We start from the raw sequence: 22929 nt of genomic DNA on the forward strand, positions 1-22929 counted from the left end.
GAGGAGATTGAGTTAAGAGGGATGGAGAGACTTTGTGGGCCCTGTGGAAATTAGAGCTCTCCATCTCTGTCCTCAGGCCAGTCTCATGTGTGTAGTATGTGTGTGGAACTGTGTATGTGTGAGTTGCAATGGGTCATTGCAGGAATAAAGACAGAAAAATCTCTCACTGAAAATCCTCACTAAGCTATAAAAAAGAACACTTACAGCTGCCTAAACCATGAGGCCGAGTGTTAGTTTTACATACATAGGTGTTATATGTAGCACAAATTACACATTGGCCAGTAGATGGCTGACTTCTCCCCAAAGAGGCCAAGAATGCTGCCTTTAAACACACACACACACACACACACACACACACACACACACACACACCCCCCCCACACACACACACCATTTCCATTAGAAATTAGCTAACATCAGCCATTATTAATATTCTAAATTCCTTATTTTGTGTTCATTTTCATTTTGGCAGCATTAAGTATTACAATATTATTCTAAATGCAAACTACAAATTATATTATGGAAAGTGACATTTCAATTTGATCATATGAGTAACAAAAATGTTGGCAGCCTTGGAGTTCTGTTGTTTGCCACCAAAAAAAAAAAAAAATATATATTAACAATTCCTCTATAACCATAAAAAAACATTTATGACAAATTGTCTAAATGATGATTCACATAGAGAAAACAATGTTTTGTGTTAAGTAGTGACTGAATATTCTGCAGGGTTGTACCCTGTGTTCCCTTATGACTATTGTAGTTTATTTTAAGCACAAGGCATGAAGTAAAGTTGCCAACATAAAAGACTGGAGTATATGTTTAGTAGTAAATACTGGAAACAGCATCTGGCACAACTCAGTATACCACAACTGCCAAATGCCTGTGTAGCCTATATAATCTTGCACAGACTGAACTGACACATATTTTGTTTTACACTGAAGAACATGTTATGTCACACGTCATTGTATAAACCATTTTGTAAACTCAAGCATCATTTTTAGTCAAAACCTGTTCCAGTTACCATCTAGTCTGTCTCCTGTGCTCCTTGCTTCTCCCACACAGAGCTGATTTTCTGCAGATCACTGCCCTCGACAGTCTGCCTCAGGCTGTTGTGTCCAACCTTTACCTACATTTGGCCTTTTGTCTCTCTGCCACCTCCATTTTTCTCCTGTTTTCTTCTTCCCCTGTCTCCTCAGCTGCTGTCTCTGTCCTGAGTATGATGTTGTGTGGAAGTGTTGCTTCAAAGGAAGTCTTCTCCTCCTCTTCTTTCCATGGTAATCCTCAGTTATAGACTATACTGAGTGTCTTCACTGGCTGGCTCCATACAGGTCTACTTAGCCTGGTTTTCTCCAGACCTTTGTATGAGCCTCAGGCATGGATCTAGCATATTCTCACAAAGTTTGACTCTCATCAGTGGAAAAACATTGGTCCAACATCTTCAACAGCCTGTAAGGTTAAATAAATGTGAATTCTCATTATTAACAGGTTTCATTCACTTTCAACAAATAAATGACATAAAAATATATAAAACAATAAATCAATATATGGTGGGAGATAAGTGTGATTGATGCCTCACATCTTTAACCACATAATAGAAGCAGCATAATGGACATATATACCAGGAGCATGTTCCATGTAAATATACCAAATGAAGTTAAAGAGAGTAATCTAATATGTTACAGTAATGATGTCAAACTGCTCTAGATATAATGAAAAGAAATATAAGGTAGTAGATTAATACAGGAATGATTAATGATTTTTTGCAGACACTGTCAGCCCTGTTGTTACAGATTAAATCTTACACAATACAACGTAAATTGAAGAATGATTTATTTAAAGGTAGTTTTCTTGCATTAGAATAAATACAACCACGAGACATATGGGAGAATTAGAGTTTAGCCTCATAATCTAAACTCTGTTGCATGGATTTTTGTGTCATACTGAGAATATTCATAAACAAAATGACTGTAAACAGAGGTTAAAACCTAAGCTTACCACAGAAAGGAATCAAACTTGTGGAGTCATTTCAAACAGTCGCCCTGTTTGTCTTTGGTGCAGGGCTGTGTGGGTAAAACATGTCAAGGTGACACGCTGCAATTAAACAGCACCAGCCTGTAGGCAATGAGCTGTCATCGCTGAGCTACGTCACAGGTGTACAGGGCAGCTGAAAGTATAATTGCTACAGGCCTCCAAGACAGAGCTGAATCCTGTCTCTTGGCAGGCAGCAATATCAGGCATCACTGGAAGATCCGCTATAAAGGAGACTTGTAATACACTGACAAATGGTTATACAGCAACATCAAATTAACAGTGAACCCCCAACCCCCCAGGCCTGGTGTGAGTGATAATGTGTAAAGTCCTGTCGGAAAGTGTGCTTAATGTTCAAGATAATCTGTCTATTATGGGAGTTCAACATTAGTGAGTATCAATTAAATTTCTTTTCCCTAGCAAATGGGAAGCATAATTTATGACAGTGACAGTGACCTAATATAGATTTTGAATAAGTACCTATATGTGAAAATAACTGGAAATAGTTCAAATACTGTTACTCTGCAGCAGAAGCCCCTTCTCTAAATTAATATGGTGGAACTAGATGTGCTTACTAATTGAGTTTCAGTGCTCTGAGGAAACTAATAGAGAGAGAAGAGAGGGAAAAGCAGGAAGAAAAAGGAGGGGTATTTCTGTTCATAAACAGTGTTTACTTAATGCACCCCATTGCCTTATTAGTATTAATAGCAGTGACTTCAGAAAGCTCATATTCAGCCATTGGACAATTTTGTATTATTTATGATTGAAATGAAAGCCTGGGAGTGCAGCAGCAATGGTAGAGTGCTGCATAGCAAACGATGTTGCCTATGCTAGTTTACATAACCAACACTTGGGTAAACAGTGGATTAAGCACAGCACGGGGCAAGAGAAAAACGAGAGCAAAATGTTACATCCACACATTAGCCTATCTGAGGAGAGCTTTTGGAGGAGGCTTGGAGAACACTGCGGACCTTTTGATGCAGCTGGTTTTCATCTGCCAGTCCTTTTGAGCATGAAAGTGTATTGCAGTGCAGAATTATGCCTCCAGTGCAACTTCTGCACTGATGAAGTTAAGAAGTCGGGTCAAAACAAGTAGGCTGTAACTTGAGAGCATCTTAATTGAAGACACCATCTGTTAAATTTTATTATTAAAGCTGTTAGCACGAGCATTAGAGCAAATGAACAGGGCTTTCATTTTCTGCTCTATTTACAGGCAGCAGGGTGGCATGTTGAGCAAGCAAACATGGGATCTGGGTTCAGGACCTGAGAGCTTCCTTGTTGAGGTGTTTTTGATTCACTCTGGATGCTACAGTTATGTAGCAGTATTACATTTTCTCTGTAAGATGTAATAAAGTACTTCTCTCTTGCAAATATTTTTGCATGAACTCCAAGTCAACTCTGCATCTTACTCATAGCTGAAAGACACACAACAAATGCACAAGAACATCTCTGAAACAACACAACATATACTGAATCAATCTTTATTTATATTAAATTAAAAATATACTTTTGACAGATTCATGTAACAAACATGAGGAACAGCATTTCTATAGTATAAAGCTTTGGGTATGGTTTCAAAGAAGTCGGAGAGATGTTGGATTAAGGGATGTGGGGGAAGTATGGAAAGCTAATGTAGAGGAGGAGGGGATGCTGATAATGTCTTCGCTGTAATATGCCTTCTCTAAAAGCATGCAAAACAAACCAGAAGTGACATGAAAACAGGCTGTACTGTGATGGCTGTGCTCTACCTTTTAGGATAGAGGAGGAAGAGGTCAGGCTTGGCTCAGTAATGTTTCCAGTAGAAAGAAAGCAGAGAAGGTACACAGTTTATCTAGGTTGGCTGGCAGCACTAGGTCCAAAGAGGGAGGGAGATTAAGAGGAAAAGAAGGTATTGTTCACTTGTTCTGGGGTGCTCTCGTTACCAACCCCCCCACCACCTCCTCCCCTCCACCTCCCCCTTCACAACTCATCCACCATCACCACAGTTTACAGTTTTTACTTAAACTGAAGGGTTACATTGGGACAGCCACAAAGCTCTGGAAAAGGGCCACTGAACAGAGATTCACATGAGAAAGGGTCAACAAGCACTTTTAAAATCAAATTGTCATTAGTCAAAAGGTACACTTACATAAAGCAAATATGTACGGCTCTTTTTTTACAGGTTGTTATAAGCAGGAAAAACAGCAGTGGGAGAGAAGACCATATAAATTCAAAGCATTGCCTCCTTATTTACAAATTCACCACATCGGCCATTTCAGTGCTTTATAAAAATACTATTCACATTTGTTGTTGAAATGTGTTGGAGGAAACCCCAGAGATTCTGTACAGTTATTCTGATTTCATCATTTTAAAACAGAAAAACCATAATGTCCACTTATAAATGACAATTTGTGCAATGAGGATGCAAATACTAAAAACTAACTAAATGACAAAACATTGTAGAATAACCAGCACAATAGTGGAAACAAATCTTGAATAGATTCAAGACTTTTTCTTTGAAGAAAAATAACATTGGGAAAATGGAAAAAACTAAAACCAAACTCAATATTAAAAAGACAATATAGGGTACTGTATACAAAAATCCCATACATGATTTTATAAATAAGGATTCCAAGTTTGTGCTACTGAATTCAGTAAAAATATCTGGTTGTCTTCCACCCTGTCCATTCCTTGGACAGAAATGTAATTATCATTAATGAAGCAACACAATGGTGGAGGGTGGTAAAACACTCACTTTGGGTACCATGCAAGGTGATATTGCACTATAAATTAGACACAGTCGAAGTCTAGGAGAAGCTGCGGGTGAAATGTTGAAGGACTGACTTCACTACAGCATGGCTACATGCCTCTGCACCTTGGCTCAGAGGAAACAGTAAAAAGTCATGGCATGCTCTTGAGCCGCAAGAGTGTTTGGGGCTGAGACAAATAGCAGCAGGTGACACAGGAAACAAGGCATGACAGCAGAGAAGAAAAAAAGAGTGCTTCCATAAATAAATATACTAATTGTGGTATTTAAAAAAAACAACAACAAAAAAAAACTTTAGAATGACAGAACAAGAGGCTCTTCACTTTCCTAGGTATGCCCTCACGATCTGATTCGATTATTCGATTAAAAGCTGAGGTTTGCTCAGTGTCTTGGATGCTCTGAAGTGCTCACCAGAACATGTGAGACTATCAGTGTTTCAATCAATCCTTGATTCAAAGACACATTTTCCAATGTCTGCAACATAATTTGCAGCAAACTAGACAGAACCCAAGGCATGGGTTTTTCTTTTTAGGATCGTCATCTTTTTTAGAAAGCCAAATTTGGCAGTCACTTCCAATGCTCTGTGTAAAGAAGCTCAAATCCAATGTAACTATCCCACATAGTTAATGAATTATCTCTGTTTCATTGAATTAGACCACCAAAGGAGACTACAAAATATTCCTCCATCAAATAATCATGGTGTCATCAAAGCAGCATGACAAATACGGTTTAAAGCAGACAAAAAACCCAGAAACAAAGGCATTCTTGAAGTTAGTCAGTACCAACTAAACGCAAACTCCTGACCACATACCCTTACTTTGACTGTTAATAAAGCTTTTGCTTTCTTAAGTGGTAAAGAACCAAAAAACAAGTTGAATATTTAAATATTTCAATAACGAAGGGTTGATTCTTTTAAGCTCCATGTTCGATTAAAGAGCTGCATCATGAAAAGGACAAGCATTTACAGCTTTACATGTATGTACACTCAAACACACACAAAATAAATAACCTACTCAAGAAAAACTAATCTGCCACAGCAGAATTATGAAAAGCTGAAATGAATGTTCCACTGATGATGACTGGAAAAGATTCAGGAAAGATGAGATTTTCTTCATGTTCACTGAACACTGATTCTAGTGAGCTATTGTAAGAGGATCTCTCAGAAAAAAATACAAGACGTTCACCTTGATCTTTTAAGTTTAGCGAGTTCTGTGGTATTTTTCCACCCACAGGTGGTCTGTATGGCTTGGTGGAAGAAATAATGGCTGTAACACCAGCGCTTTTAGCAGCATTAACTGGCAGTTTGCCTGCAGAGGCATCAATAGTGAGGGTTAGAAACATTCTCATGAAAGCAAAGTGACAATCAGGGCTCAGTTGGTGATCCCAACAATAAAAATCACAATATGCCTTGATTGATCAGAAATGGCCCTGTGATGGACTGGTGACCTGTCCAGGGTGTACCCCTGCCTTTCACTCAAAGAGAGCTGGGATAGGCCCCAGTAGATCCCCATGACCCTAATTAGCAATAAGTGGGTATAAATGATGGATGGATGGATGGATGGATGATCAGAAATGTGGTCGAACAGTGGCTGGACTATACCTGCACGAATGAAATTCCAGTGTTGGGAGAAGTGTAAATTATTATCTGACAGTTGCACTTGAGCAAAAAAAGTTTCTACAATCTCCTATAAGTTGTAAATTGACACATGTACCAACAGTAATTGAAGTCACTAATTAAGTTACCTACTATACAAAGCATTGGATTTTCCCTAAAGAGAAAATGTTAGAAGTAACAGAAGTATTTTGGTCAGAGTTAGTGAAAGAATATGGTTTTGGTTAAATGTTAAATGTCAGATCTCATGCTTTTAGTCCCTTTTAGGACTTTTTCTGGATTTAAACCAAGACCACAATCTTTCTCTGACCTTAACCAACTGCTTTGTTTGTTTAAATACAAGCATAAAAAAGTATAAAATGCTATCAGTAGTTCCTATGAACAGATATTAAACCATAATATTGGATGTTATAATGAAAACAAATGGAATACATTGTTATAGTCAGCACAATATGTTGAGTATCAACTGGCTCACATGACATTAACATTCCCTTATTACAGTATTTGGATAAAAAACATAATTCAAGGAGCATGATGATATGTCTTCCAACGGTATCTGTTGTTCATTATTTATGTATATACGTGGTTGGTTCAGTTGCTTAATACTACATGAAGTTCTGACTTCTGGGACATAAGATCCTTTAAAATTTCAAAATAATTCGGTTGTCAGCCACATCAACAGCTGACAATGCCACTATTACTCCACATCTGGGAAAAAAGGCTAATGTCTAATGAGACAATTGATCTTATAGTCATATAATGGATGGGTCAATATTGTTGAAGGCTGGTCAACAAGCTCCACAGTCTCTGATTTACAAGGTGCAAATGATGAAGCAACAAGTAACAAACATAATTGCAAGCAACACAGACACAATGGCAAAAATAGCTATGAACACATGTAAGGAAAAAAACAACACTCCGATTTCTACAGTATAAAACAGTATCATGTCCAAACCTACTACTGTGGGAAGGCGAGGGTTTAGATGGAGCAATTCTGCACAATACTGGGCACAGTTGTAACATGTGAGAACTGTGTCCATCTACAAAAAAGGTCATATAAATGAACACCATGACAAAGACAAGCTTTGTTTTCTAATTTTGGCACCATTGAAATAGTCATGGATAGATCCTTTATAAATTCTTACGTTGCTAATTATGGCGAACAACAAGACATCTGAAGATCATCCATTGGGTCAGTCGATTCAAGCCGCTGAAATTAAAAATGTAATGTTTTCTTCGTGACAGCAGTGATATGGAAAAAGCCTTGAATGAGGTCATACCAATGTTGAGTCTACTGTTTGTTAGAAACGGTACTAAAGGTTTCTGGCTGTCGACCCCATCACCCCCAACTTCTACCGCATCTCTTTTTACCCAGACATCCCTGTGGGGCCAAACTAGCTCACTAATATATGAACACACACACTCATCCCAATCACACTGACACAAATACACTCACAAAAAAAGTCAGTTTTTACTGTGCTCTGCTGGTGCTGTCTTGTTCATTCCTTGAGGTCTTCATTAGGCAGACTGTATGAACTTTCCCTCCCCTCTCTGTAGATTTTTCCTCTCTCTTACTCTCTCCTTCACTCTCTCTGTGTCTCAAACCACCATTCTGAGTTCAGCTGCTTTATGGATGGTCTTATCTAATACAGCAATTTTCCTAGCTACCCTCACGCTCTTATGGCACTCATTCAGCTTCACAATCTGAATGGGAAAACTAGTGTATAATAATCCATCTTTTCAGCACCACAACCAATGTTTATAAAATGTTTACAGTGTATTTTTTTCTAATACTCTTCGAAAAAGCCATTTTTGAATAGTTTCTCCAAAGAGACAGCAGTCAAGTAAAAAGAGCAAAACAGGAGCTGCACTACGTGTTTTCAGACAAGTTAATGGTTGAACTACAAATGTAGAAAGCAGGGATCACCACAGTTTTGGCGATCACAATATCACAGTTACAGTAGAAATTGAGATGAGTTTCACATATTTGATGGAAAACCAAGAAAATAAAGTATAATCTTATAGGCAAAAAGACTGAATATGATTGATCGGCTTTCAGTGCTCTGTCCTTAATGTTACAGGAAGTCACTCTCTTCATTAAACCCTTCCATCGTTTTTCCTCCATATTCTGCTGTCTGGCCTCCCTCTACAAGGTCATTCACAAAACCAGACAGCATCACTGTTCTCTGTTTGCTTATTTCAGAAACCTTTAGCGGAAGATTGTTCTTCCTCAGACCTTTATAATGGAAAACAAAGTATAATACGAATTCTTGTTCCTCATGAATCGGACACCGCGGAGGCTGGCAGTGAGTTCAGGTCCCTAGTTGAACCCATCTTGTTTGATACTACTGTGGTCCACCTCTCTGGGACAACATCATTCAGTAGTTCGACTGCTGTGTGAAAACTCCCATGACCTTCACATTCTCAGCAACTTGGAGTATAGTATCTATCTACAGAACAGAAATGAACTGAGATGATTATAGTGTAGGTGGGTTGTCTGAGCTGGGTCTGCTTGGTTCGGCTCAGCCCACCTCCTTCTGATGTCTCTACAGTCTACAGCAGATGGCACATTGTTTTGAAAGAGTTGGGGTAGCTCTGGTTATGGCTGGACAGTGGAACTGGAGAGGACGTCAGGGCTGTTGGAGGCTAGAGTCAGATTAAGGAACATCTAGACCACAGTGTTCCGCTGCCGGTAGGGTGGAGGTGGCAAGACAGTGCCAGATTTCAGGGAAAACTCAGACATGTATTCAGGGTTTTCAGCTACTGTTGGCTGTATGTGTCCATTCTGCTTATACAAGAGCTTGGGGTTGGTGGAACCTCCCTGGGCACCATCGAAGGTTGCCTGGTTAGATGATTTGGGAGGCAAACTGTGCTGCCAGTATTCTGGATTGTCAAAGGTCACCTTCAGCTTCTTCCCACTGGCTTTACCTGTTGTCTGTCCTCCGTGCTTCAGCATGCTGGCGGGGTGTGTGGTGGCATGGCTCTGGTAGGCTGGCAGGCTGCCGTGTCCAATGGTGGCTGAAGTGGACAGGGCACCAGACTGGCACACCTGGGCTTGGGCAGTAGTTCCTGTTTGGCTCTGAGTGCCGGAGCTACCAACTGGATTGCCAGTTTGTCCTGCAGATTTGATGGTGTGATGGGCGTGGAGGATGTGGGTTGGTGGGCCGTGGAGGCAAGGCATGCCAGATGGAGAAGGTTGGGCTGTGGGAAGTGGGTAGTGAGGAAGGCTGGTCTGGTTTATAAGTGGGAGGTGGGAGCCTGAGGTCATGGCTGAGATGGAAGAAGGAGGCTGAGTGGGAAGAGGCAGACCATTTCTCCTCAGGGCTTCTAGGCCCAGCTCGGCAGGGCTGTGGAAAGTGTTGAGGTACAGTGGTTCATTGATGTACTCATCCTCCCCTTTGGGGTGGCTGTTGGGTGTGCTGTGGTAACCTGGGTTGTCCAAGGCATGGACCTCACCGTTTTTACGTCGTGAGACAAATGGGTTCTCCTCTATGGGGTTCAGATATTCTGTAGCACACACCACAAAAAGGAAAAGCAAAGTGGAGAACAAGAGAAAAGGAGTTTATTAGAGAATAAGACAAGCAAAAATATCACAGAAATTACATCAAGAGAAAACAAAAGACAGTGGAAATTGAAGTGAATAAAAGAAAGAGATGATGAGGAAAGATGGAGATGGAGATGATAATGGTGTTAATAGCAGCCATTCAGGACTAGTTGGGCAACTTGCCAGCAGTTCTTTGGCACTGGAAACTCCATCTGCCGGGGGTGAAAATGCCAACAAATGACCCCTCTCCACAGCTTCCAAACGCTGTAATAGTGGGGTGCGAAACCTATTGATTTTGCCCACTCTTCCATTCCTTGACATTGCATCAGATGCATTTTGCTGCAGGCTTTGTTATATTTTGAGCTGCTCAAAAATCAAAGACGGTAGTACAAGAGCAGGGCTGATGGACTGAATTATGATCAAAGGCAAAACATGACTCTATAGTAGTATCTGACATACACTGCCATCGACAGAAACTCAGAATGAATTTTAATCAATGAAATGAACAGTCAAAATGACAGAAGGAACACACTACGAAATATTGTATTTACTCTGTGAGTGAGCAAAGAGATGACAGAATGACTCGGCTGCAATTCATAGCACACACAGGGTACACATATTTGACATTAAAACTGAGTTTCTGTTTTTTTGGAACAATACACATAATTGCCTAGTTGATCTACCGCTTCTACCACCAGTGTTCTTTGTGTTTTCTAGATTAGTGAGATATTAAGATAAGGTTAAGGTTATTTTAAAGTGTACTATTGTCTGCAACAGGCTGTGGGTTAAGTATAAATGTTAAAATGCATCTTCACTCAAAAATGCCCTTCAGGGCTGAAACTTCTCTACCTGGACTCATTTTAGCTTCAGTAAATCAATTCCCAACAATTCTGCTTGCTACAAGTGCTTTGTAAAATTAACCTGTCTTGACTCGTACGACCACTACAAAGCGATTACAGCGGCTTCAACATTATTTTATAGTACTGTTTATTGTGTTTGAAGTTAGAGTACCTGATGAGCTCTTGTCCTTCATGGGGGTCATGTATCCATCCTCATCAGTGTCCCCTCTAGATGTCCTCTCCCCCAGGAAGATGGTGGGGTCAGCGCTGTACCTCTGGCCCCCGCTGTCCTCTCCCCCAGTTTGGCTCAGGCTCTTTTTATGCAGGCTCCCGTTACAGCGTTGGTCTTCCTGGACTGGCCCCGGGCCACCTGCTGCTTCCTGGTTCACACAGGCTTGTGCACCTGCCATGGAGCCCTCTACAAGGTTTGGACCACCATCTCGATAGCTGAACTGGTTCTGAGGTAAATGGTGGGTTGTAAATAGAGACATGAAATGCACAGTTTGACACTGTTCTGCTATTCAGTAACAGAACAGCCCGAAAAACATTTTAGACAAACCAAACTAAACACATATAGATTAGCTGGACAACAACAGACACATGTGGTGTAAATGCCAAAAATACACTTAAGTCCGCCTTTGTCAGTCGTATCAGTGCATCTGCTTGTTGACAGTAAAATTCTCAAAGTTCTGCTGGTATAGTTACCAGCTGTGGGCAAAACTATCATTCAGATATCTGAACTTCCAAAAAGAAGAACATTTAAAAATAAATAAATAAAATAAACACTGTACTAAACATGACACATTAAGCAAAGGACTACTTGTGGTGCTGTGTTGGTTTGCTGTGAGCTATTTAACCCAGGCCTACTCCTGTAAAAGTGCTTGTGCTATTGCAGCAATTACAGGAAGCAGAGCTACAAAACACAGCAGAAAAAAAGGAGACATCCTGGGGTTATATCTGTCCACCTACTCCCACTGTATTCCCTCCATGGCAATCAACTTCCCCTCCGCCAAACTTCTCTGCTCATCCCTTCTTCAAAGCCAGTCATTATCTGTGCCTCTTTTCAAGTGTAAGTGTGAGAGCAAATCAACCCAGATTAGATAACCGTCTGTATCGAAGTGCGTCTGTGGTGGCATAACCTGAATAACTAACTTCCTCTGACAATGTCAACCAGCCGATGGATTCGAATGAATTCCGTTCCCTGTCGGGCTGAGCATTTAGGGGCATTTCACAGCATGATCAAAAGAATTTCAAGTCATAATAGGGGTGCTGACCTTAAGCACGCAGGACCCTGGACGCATCATGTGTTGTTTGGGATATGTTTGTGTTTGTCAAAGAACAAAGAGCCGCCAGCAAATGAATAGGTCATGGGGGTAAAGGTGCACAAGATGCAGAGCTGTGAGCCAGCAGCAGGTACTGCATACTGCAGCGCAATTAGCCAAGCCTCCGCTCTCCACTCACTGTCTATTAGCAGACACTAGGGCTAAAGAGTGTCTGTTATTTGCTTATAGAGCTCTGAGTAATGAAACCGGAGGCCTGGGGAACCAGCCCACAAAGAGTCCAGGTTTAAGCCACATGCTGGGAAGGAAATGACAGAGGTGCCCCATTAGCAAAGAAAAATCCTCAGTGTACTGGACATTCCCAAGCACTCTTGAAGCACTTACTGTCCTGTGTAAATTAAGCATTTATACAGGACAGTGAGCTGGGCAATATTTGACTACAGAGGACAGGAATTATGTTTTAGACGTCAAGTAAAGAGTTTTTATAAGGGGATACGTTGCATACAGTAAACACATTAGCATTTTTAATGATAGCAATTAGAAAGAGAATGACATTTTAAAACACTTTAACATATTTATCAATCATCTTAAGACTACAGCTTACAAAATGAATGATTTTTAAGTGTTTTTGTGTGTCCTTACTCTGTTGGAGTCGACTCGAGGCCTGGTTCTATGGGATGAAGGTATCATGTTGAAGCCTCTGGGAACCAGATACTCCTCAGCATCCATCAAGTCATCAAGGTCCTCTTCATCCAGAAGACTCTGGAAGAACTTGCTGTCATTGGGACTGGGAAGCTTCATGCGGTCATCGCCCTAAAACATTCACAAGTGGCACAGTCAAGACTTTATTAATGGAATGCATGGAATGAATGGATGCCATCATGACATAAAACTAAAGTGTTAAATAATGTTCCACTCAAAAAATACAACGTATCTCATGGGTCAAATTTTTATTCACAGACTACAACATGGTTGGATGGTTGCACAGAAAAAATCATATTTTCCTGTTGAGGCAAACACACCTGGATGACCAGGTATCGCTGGGGGTCACGGGCCATTCTGCAGAACTCAGCAGCCAGCTCCTTAAACTTTGGCCTGCTGTCTGCATCAATCATCCAGCCTGGGGAAGTCAATGAGGGAGACAGAGCAGAAGAGGGATTGGGGGTGGGGGGTTGAAGGAAAGCAACAGGTTAGAGAGATAAATGGAAAGATGGATTATGGACAAAGACCTGAGCAAAAACTAAAAGCTGTACTGTACATGCAGAAATACCAGCTGCTTTACTACTTCATTGTCATTTTCATACCAGCAAAAAATAATTGTTGAATTTTACTCTATTGCAAATTTAAAAGTTTTGATCATGACAAAAATGATTGTTCATGCCTCACAATCTTAATCTTAAGGCTGGCTACAAAAAAAACGGATTTTCATTTTCAACCATAACTGTCGACACCATTTTCAATCTACAACTTCTTCAATAAACCCTGACCATCACTGTTATTTCGTCTGTCTGTTTTCACTCAGTTCATCTAACCTTCGCTTTGAGCGCCCCACTCAGACACATTACCTAAATGAGGTGCAATTACTTCAGCAATCAAACTCTATTTCATCTTTATTGGGGTGGTGCTGAGGCGGTGGGGCACACAGTGTGACAGCACACCGGATCACAAACAACAGCTCTCAGTCAACATGTAATTAGAATTAATGCAGCCAACCGCTGAGCTTCCTTCTGCCTTTTGACGAGGTTTTGTGACCTGTCTGTTGGTTTGACTTGTGATTGACCTGTTTTGGCTATTTCTGATCATTGACACTCACCAGACATTGCTCGAGTCTTGTGTAGTCTTTGCACTGTGAGAAACAATGAGCAATTTCAACAAGATTATACCTGTAGGGAGTATGAGCTGTTCAGCATTACACTGGATCAAATTGACAACTATATGCAAAATGTAACATGACATATAAATCAGGAATACATGGAAACCCTCAAGCACTTTTTTTCCAGTTGGTATTATTATTAGGCTAAATGGCTGCAGGGCTTTCATATTTTGCTTGTGTGCTCTCACATCATAAAGCCATTGGCAGTAATTTTTTGTTTGAAAAAACAAAAAAAAAAAACAAAAAAAAAAACAATTAGATATTATGACATTTTGGTTGGATTAGCATTTTGTCAAGGGAGTATGTTTTGATATCAAGCTCCAAGCTGGATCACATCATTCTCTTTCAACACATTCGGCATTTTCAGCACTGCTGTTGTGCTTATCCAGGGCAAATCACAATTAATGCAAGAGCAAAGAGTTTAAATCACCACTATACAAGTAAGCCAGTCATAAATCACATAACCATAGAGCTGATAGAATTTTTGTGTGACACAAAAATCTAGATAATTAAAAAAGAAAAGCTTCAATGGCAGGGAAATAAAAATAGATGGGAGAGGCCAGTAGCAGAAGACAGAAAAGTCACTCTACCACAATGGAGTTCAGACAGTGTGGGGTGATGACCAGACTGAGCGGGAAAAGGATAGCCAAGCAGCCGTTGGCTGGCAGAGCTCAGAGGATGGATTGGCATCTATATTTGGACCGTTTCCTGGAAATCTGGTTGGGCGAATCCCACTGCTGCCATGTAAACCAGCACCAGGTCCTGAATCCAGCCAAGGGAAGGTGCACAAGATGGGAAAAACATGGGGGAATTTTAGGAGAATAACAAGATAGCGGGATTTTGGATGAGTTGTTCAGGCTGGAGGAAGAGTTGGGGGAGGTTAGCTGGGAGGTGTGGTAGTCCAGATGGAAGAGCACACAAACGGCTGTGGATCTGCATGTTGCAGACCATAAACCAGCATCTCATCACAGTTTCATGATAACATTCATGAGTCTCTTATTCTCTTTTTTCTTTTTTTTCCTTTCTCCTCTTTACATATCAGCTTCTCTTCCAGCCTTGAATTAGAGCCCCAGAGCTCCAATACCACCTTGCCAGATGAATATTAAAAACATGAACCCTTTTATTAAACTACATCTCATCTGTGGCAGTTGTAGCAGTGTATAAACATGATTTCAAAATAAAAAATATGATTATATACTCCACCACACACAATGCCACCTGCGGCTGAGGCAATACTCATGTTCTGACAAAACGTAAGAATTAGTCCAGCACATAACTGGCGTAAACACACACTTTGACTTTCGCACAGATTAACCAAATGAGATAACATTGCTCGAGTCTGAGAATGTGTTTGCGTTTTCTCACATTTGACCATGACCATGTAGACGTCTATGGTGCATATGGGTGGCTGAGGCAAGCGCTCCCCTTTCTCCAGGATATCTGGGATTTCTCGGGTGGGGATGCCGTCATATGGTTTACCTCCGAATGTCATCAGCTCCCAGATGGTCACTCCTGAGAGAAAAACAAAGAAAGACAGAGAACAAGACAAAGGAAGGGATGAGAAGGCGAGGCAAAGAAACCACAGGAAACAACTGAATCAGTCAGATGAGAGGGTGAAAATACAAATAAAAAAAAAAAAACAACAGAATGGTAAGCAACTGACTTGTTTACTTCCACAGGTACAAGCATAAGAAACAGTGACGTCTACACATAACACATTTTGCACCCACCATAGCTCCACACATCACTCTGGTGAGTGAATTTCCTGTAGTGAATGCATTCCAGAGCCATCCATTTAATGGGCATCTGAGGAGAGATGGATAGATACATAATGGGATTTTATGATGAAACAAGCAAACACATCTCACCTCATATTTAATTATACCTGAACAGACAAATCACTATTATGTTCTTTTGCTAAATAGCTGCCCTATCTTTTAATCTAGCATTTGTGAGATATTGGAAAATTGACAGCACTCTCATCCATAGCTTTGCTTTACTCAGTATTCCTCAAGTGCTATCAGCTTCAGCTTAACCAAAGAGATCATCAATAGTGAATGCGTTTTAACATACTTAATAAGGCTGCATCTTCTGTACTACTAATAACAGTAATCGTAACAACAAGCCCTTTGACGTTGCTGACGAGGGCACACCATATGCTGGTATGTGATTTCCATACTGACTGCAGAGAGCAACACTGTAGAACTCACTAAATAAGGTAGATATCTAGCCTTTTATTGTGGATGCACACGGATTTACACTCATCAGTCATGTAAAATACAGCACCTCCCTCTGTGTGGGAGCGTGAAACACAGGCATGCTCTTTGGGGAAATGAACAGGAAGAAGAAATGAATTGCTTCAGGCTGCAAATGTGGTAAAACACTTACACTTTTATCTATGTTGATTTCTCTCCCATGGTGTGTCTATTTTTATGGCATACATGCAGATGTGCTGACAACAGCTCTCATTTATCAAGGCATCAGTGAATACCAACAAAGAGTCAGTCACTCAGATGGTTGCATCAAACTCTCCTGGTTTAGGGAAATACTTCAACTCCAATTCAAGATGCAGGGGCTACTTTCAGCCTCCAGCTGTAGTCTTAAGAGAACAAGCTAATTTAATAAAGGGAGTTGATCAGGACGATTTGCATAGTAAGTCCCAAGTGAGGAAATGAGAAGGGGCTTCTGATTAATGTGGCCTGGATCCCCAAACAAAACAAACTGAAGTGAGGCTGCATTATTTTACTAAATTGTGTTTTACTGAAACAAAGTTTACCAGAGTTTCACAAAACAAAATTTCAGACTGACTTAATTTTTAATCAATACTTAAGATTTAAAAGGTTTTATTTGTCACATCCTCATACAATATGTGCAACTCTTGAGGCTGAGCCAAAACTAGTATGCAATAAAGGACACTTTATCGCAAAGGATACTAATTTTTAATTAGGATAAAAATTTTTTTTCCTTTCAGCCGCTCCCATTAGGAGTCGCCACAGCGAATCAATTGATCTGCATAATTGATTTGGCACTTGTTTTATGCTGGAAATTAATGTTAACTAATAATTTATGTTAGAGAAGTACATAGAATATATACATGCTGAGTGCAAATATGCAGCATGCTGGACAAACCTGAGGATACATATATATATATATATATATATATATATATACACAGTAGGTCACCTTTGCATCGTTAGGTGTCCACTTTGTGTTTTTCCAATAGCAGGATAACTTGCTTATTTCATATCACTAAAAATATAATTTATGTTGTTTTCATGGTTGGTCAAAATTTTTTAGTGCATCACTTTAGAGTCTGGTAATTTGCTCTTATTACTATAAATTTCTAAATTGTTGTCCTCTTTTAAACTGCTCACCTATTTTGCAGTGCATACACATATTAAGACATACAAATACCTTTGGCCCTGGACCCTAACAATGCTTTTCTGTCTCCTGTCACCACCACTGACCTTCTGTTTTATTACTTTTTACTTTCAGTATTTATTACATATATCAACCATTTTTATGCGAAGTGTCAGGTAGGTTCAGCACACACACAAAAACATACACACGCCTCCACTTACACCAACCTTTCCCCCGTCTGCATTGTATTCCTTTTCATCTGCGTCCAGCAGCCGTGCCAGTCCAAAGTCAGTGATCTTGATGTGATTAGGTGACTTTACCAGCACATTCCGGGCTGCCAGGTCCCTGTGGACCAGCCTCCTCTCTTCCAGGTACATCATCCCCTGACAGAGAGAGAGAGAGAGAGAGAGAGAGAGAGAGAGAGAGAGAGAGAGAGAGAGAGAGAGAGAGAGAGAGAACAAAGATGAGAGGATTCTAAATACTCATGGAGACATTAATCATTTTAGGCTTCATGATCAGAGCAGCTCAAGATTGTTGATGTGGTACAGTAAATGTCAGCACTAACATAAAATTATAACCATCATCATCATAAACTACAAACCCACACAGGCATTTGGATTTAGGCTTTCATATAAGGTCCAGACTATAAGTATTTTCAACAGTACATGTTAAACGTGTTCAGTTTTATGTGGAATCATTGCCATTTATGTTGAGGTGGAGTTGTCTGTAAATAAAAGGAGTAAATGGTTGACCATACTGTACGAGTGAAGAAGATATTAAAAGGCAGCAATCAATCAAAGGTAGTGGGCTTGTCAATCAATCAGTTGGGTACTTTTTAAAAAGAAAAAATCTGATGCACATAGGAACTTTATTAAACGGCAAGCAAGTAGCACAAGTCTCGGGGATGAGTGGGAAATCATTTGCACAGTAAAGAGAAAACCCTATATGACCACACAACACATCTAGAATCCTCTCCAGGATATAGGCATACAGGTTTTGTTATCAATGATCAAGATAAGACTGCCTTAAAACTGTCTGACATCACAACAACATGCATTCAGTGAATGCATTAAATAGGAGACACATATCTGAACTATAGCTCTGCTGCTTTTCAAAAGCTGGACCAAGCAATTGACTGTTGTGTCTTGAAGTGTGCAAACATCAATATGTACTTTTTGTAACTTGTCCCACTCAAGTATTATCTTGTTTAGTCACAACTGAAATTATGTCTCTGACATGTCGCTTTCATGTCCTCGATAATTGGAGCCATTTTTATGGAGGTTAGACATGGAGAACAACTGATATCCTTCTAGTTTGTTAAAGGTGATTATGAACACTCCAGCAAAGAGAGTAAGGGGAAAAACAACAAAGCCTTGAGCAGAGAGAATGGCAACTTTGCTTTGCAGCCTTAATTTGTTGCGCAATGAACTGGATGGACCAGCTCTTGTCAGTCACACAAAAACCTATTTGCATCCCCGTGACCATGTTCACACACTAGACTTATTCTACAAGCAGAAACACACATGAGCTCACAGGCACACAAACATTGCTCCTCCGTGAACACGCAGAGCCACACCCCCATTTCATCATGCCCTTGTGAGCACAAACTGGCCTGACACACATGCACACTCCTCTTCGCTTCTGTGCGCATATCTGAACAAAACAGACAGACAGGCAGACAGGCAAGGCTGGGTCAATTGAAGTGTATTAGACTGGATGTTAAACAAGTGGACGCCACTTTGCAGGTGGATCAATAAAAACACCTTGGTGAGGAGGGAGGCAGTCGTACTCAGCAGACAATGAAAAATTTCATCCAAGGTCCACGCCTCCACTGGCGCAAGATAATCATTGTCCATTTGAAATGCTTATAAATACTGTATGTGTGCGTGTGAGCAGGCACATATCGAGAGACACTGTGTTGAGATGCTCGTCGTGGCAAGCTGCCCCACGCCACCTCGCCCCAGATGAATGTGAGGATAAATCGATAGCGCTGCTAGCTGAGTTCTCATCCATCATCTGCTGGCCTCGCAGAGACCGACGCATAGACACACACACATACACATACACACTGACAGAAACCACCCAGAGACCACCAATACACAAAAGCAAGGCTTATTTCACTGAGCATACTTGATGATTTTTGCAATATTTCTATCTGTCAGTGTGTTTGCTTGTTTTTCACCTTTGTTCTCTTATCTACCAATTTGAGACATTTTCTAGTCCTTATTCTGTATCCCTCTTTCTACTACTGTGAGGCTTTCTAATGTGCTGGGACAAGGCCCAAAACACCCCATTTTACTGAAAGTGTATTTAAAATAGATTACTTCTGGGGGGGTTCAGTTAGGCGATCAATAACAGTGCTGATTACAATAAACCCGAAGACTATCGTGCCACGCAATATTTATCCCCAATGTCGATGTCGAGACGAATTAGGAATCAATGGTCCACACAGTCCATTAATACACTTCGACTTAAAGTGACGGGGAAATGAGGGGAGGCCATTGCACTGACAGTGGGGAATGTACAGCAGCTCAAGAAGCCAATTAATTTTCAGTCACTCCGGGCGGTAAACATAGGCGTCCCAGCGGAGAATGTGGGGGCAGTCTCAGTTTCAGGTTAAGAGGGTCCCACTGACTGTGCTTTAGTGTTACAATACCCAGAGTTCTGAGTTTCTTGAAGAGGGAAGTGGAATTGGATAATTTGTGGTTATATAACCTGTAGATCATACAGCAACCTGCAGAGAAAGTAATTAAACTTGCCATGTTTGGAAAACTACATTACAGTTCTGTTAGAACACACTGACAAAGTACGGTTCAAAACCCACTTTCTTTGAGCACCAGGGCTGTTCGCTTCACACAACAATGCACAATATTACAATAAACAATATTACCTGGTCCCGATCATCTCTTAAAGAGGTACTTAACCCATTTTTACGTATCTTGGTCAAAACAGTTTGATACACAAAAATGTGATTAGTTAGTGAGGCATGACAATATGTAGTTGCTGAATAACTCCAAATTAATAGTAGATTGTAGTGAATTGCTAGAGAACAGCCTGGAAGGTACTACAGCAGGTAAATATTAGCTGATAAGTATGTGTTCATTGGAGTAAATTATTGATTATTATTGATGATTAATTATTAGTAAATGTCAGGTCATTCCTGACTGTTCTTTACTTATTCCTCAGTAACTAAGTACATTTCAGTGTACCATCTAGTAAAATGTTGCAAACAAAGTAATCTTTGATGATATTGGGTAAAATGTAAACAAAAGTTAGTTGCTAACTGCAGGTTGCAACTGCTCGAATGAATAGAGAATGAGCAACGTGCCTGACTGCCAGGCTGCAAGGCAAAAATCACTTTGTCTCAGCCATTATTTTTCAGAGGAGAAAGCAAAGCCATTTGCCTTGGAGGAAGAGCTACATTTGGTGTCGTGCATCGTTGTAAATTTTCTACTGGGCTGCTGCACTCTAAGTTCAAAGTACCTGTTTATGGCTGACCTTTAAAAAATAGAGGATGTAGAAGGGAAATGCATCTTGCCTGAGTCTGAATCTTCTAACAAGTATCATAAACAGTGTAAACCTATAACTCATATACAATACATACATTCATGTGAAAAACTAATATTTATTTACATATCTAAAGGTACTATGACTTACTGTATATCCAAAGGCTCCTAAAGTTCATATAAGAACCTTTAAGCAAAGTTGCAGCGAGACAGCCCTAAGCCCTGTTGGACTGAGCATCTTAAAGTCTGTGACACCGTGAGACGTAACATCACAACCTCGTGGAAAGACAAATAAAGTGGTAATAAACATTTGAAGGGCATTTGGTTACATTCATTCAGAACTTGTACATATAAAAGTTCCAATTTTTCAAGTTACTGAAGCAAAACCTTTGCTTTATGTAAGACAATAAAATAGAGAACTCTGGGAGAACCAATATAAAGGCTTGAAATTAGTTGATTTGTCCATCTAATCAAATCATTAGCTCAAAAATAAAGCTACAAAATGGCAATCCTTCATGTTTACATTCTCTCATAGTGTTCATAATCCATATGATTTATTTTGATGGTAGTTCAGCTCAGGGTTATTATTGACTTTAGGTCAGAATCAGAATGACTACTGTCATTAAAAAATGAATGCATTCATTCAGTTTAGGGAATGCCGCAATTTGCTGAAAATACGTACTTGAACCTCATATGAAAGGTCCCATGAAGCATTTTTCCCCAGCAGCCTCTCCAGCTCTCATGGGTCACAGAGGGCTCAGTGAGTCACATGTAACACTGGAGCATGAGGGTTAAGGAGGCATTAGTACTGCTGCACATCCTGAATGACTCTGGGCATATGTTTTAAGCCCATTGGACATAAAGTGCTGCTATAATAGTTGGTAAAATTTAAACTTTTTTTTTTTTTTGCCAGGACTGTTTTCAAAAAGCTGTTTAGCAAAGAACTTTGCAGAAACCACTGCAGTATTTTCAAATGATTTAAAAACATTTTTTTAAAGGATACAGACAATATTGTTTTGCTAATGAGGTATATGAAACAGTAGGCACCTGTGACGACAGTACAAGTGTTTTGTGGTACTTATTAACTATCACTGCTCATACCAGAGGCTCCAGCAGATCCCCATGACCCTGGTTAAGGAATAAGCGGGTATAGAAAATGAATGGATGTTCACACCAGCAAAACCATGTGTAAACCAGACTGCAAACTTCTGAAAATATTTGTTAGCAGTATGGATGATAAAGTTTTACATTTTCTGATTAGAATTTGACTAACAATGAGGCTAGGCCAATATAAAAGCTAATTGTATATTGGAAATAGTGAATATCAGTGTGTTTGTATTAGAAAAATGACAAAAAATATTTATTAAAAACTTAGAAACTGTCGCATTACAGAGTTTGTCCACCAGAGAGCACTGACTTCAACTATCAAATACATAGAATCAAAACATGTGATAGTTGACTTTACTCATGTTCATTGTCATATGCACCTCCCTGTTCAGCTCCTCTAAGATGTATAATTTGAACTGAGTAATATTTAGTAATTAAGACTCAGTGATTCTTCAGTGTTCACCCAAATGCCTAGTGAGAGGATGTGTTTCATTCTGAAGTGTCACTTTTTATAGATTATCTTTCTCTGAAACAACACTGACTCCCAGGCAGGAAAAAATCCCATTTCAGCCAGCACTGAAGGTCCTTTTTCATCTCTAGGGAGTTTTGAATTGTTTACAGAGGCTAAAAGTTTTTCAAAAGCATGCAACAGATGAGGTCACGGCTGGTCTGTAACCCATTAGCACCTTCGCTCTACAAAGAAGAAAAGACAGAAGAGCTGAGTCTTCACTAATGGAGGAAAACAAAAAGATGAAACCAGACATGAAAAAAGGAGCAGGGCAGTGTGGACCTGCAGGGAGCAGTACACCTCAGCAGGATAGAAGCATGCTGAAGAATAGAAAATGATCGATATAAAGGAGAACAGTTGGAAGATGTGGGGGTGAGGAGGGCAGACATGATGATCTATAGCAGGTAATAAATTTGGCTCGGTTCTTCAGCACATACAGTATTTGTCTAAACTATTGCCAATGTGAGCCAAACAGCAACATGAAACAGTTGCAGAACTGATTTAGTGCGACTATTTCATATTTGTT

At 40.1% G+C, this 22929-nt stretch overlaps 1 protein-coding gene across 10 annotated transcripts in view; it reads right to left on the reverse strand.

The window, feature by feature from the left end:
- Positions 1-912: 912 nt before the first annotated feature.
- The window catches only part of LOC113127487 (receptor tyrosine-protein kinase erbB-4-like), a 210113-nt gene continuing 188096 nt past the window's right edge, over positions 913-22929 (reverse strand). For 8 of the 10 annotated variants that reach the window (XM_026302123.1, XM_026302126.1, XM_026302128.1 and 5 more), the window contains 7 exons: positions 17504-17665; positions 15653-15728; positions 15288-15434; positions 13072-13169; positions 12692-12862; positions 10942-11227; positions 3982-9893 (listed from right to left, as the gene is read on the reverse strand). In XM_026302123.1, the coding sequence (XP_026157908.1) occupies positions 9055-9893; positions 10942-11227; positions 12692-12862; positions 13072-13169; positions 15288-15434; positions 15653-15728; positions 17504-17665 (1779 nt within the window). In that variant the 3' untranslated portion in view covers positions 3982-9054. Of the gene's footprint in view, positions 1447-3981; positions 9894-10941; positions 11228-12691; positions 12863-13071; positions 13170-15287; positions 15435-15652; positions 15729-17503; positions 17666-22929 lie in introns of those variants that run through there. The other 2 variants (XM_026302131.1, XM_026302125.1) reach the window with 2 other exon arrangements.

The sequence above is a fragment of the Mastacembelus armatus genome, chromosome 2, assembly GCF_900324485.2.
Source record: "Mastacembelus armatus chromosome 2, fMasArm1.2, whole genome shotgun sequence".
Lineage (NCBI taxonomy): Eukaryota > Metazoa > Chordata > Actinopteri > Synbranchiformes > Mastacembelidae > Mastacembelus > Mastacembelus armatus.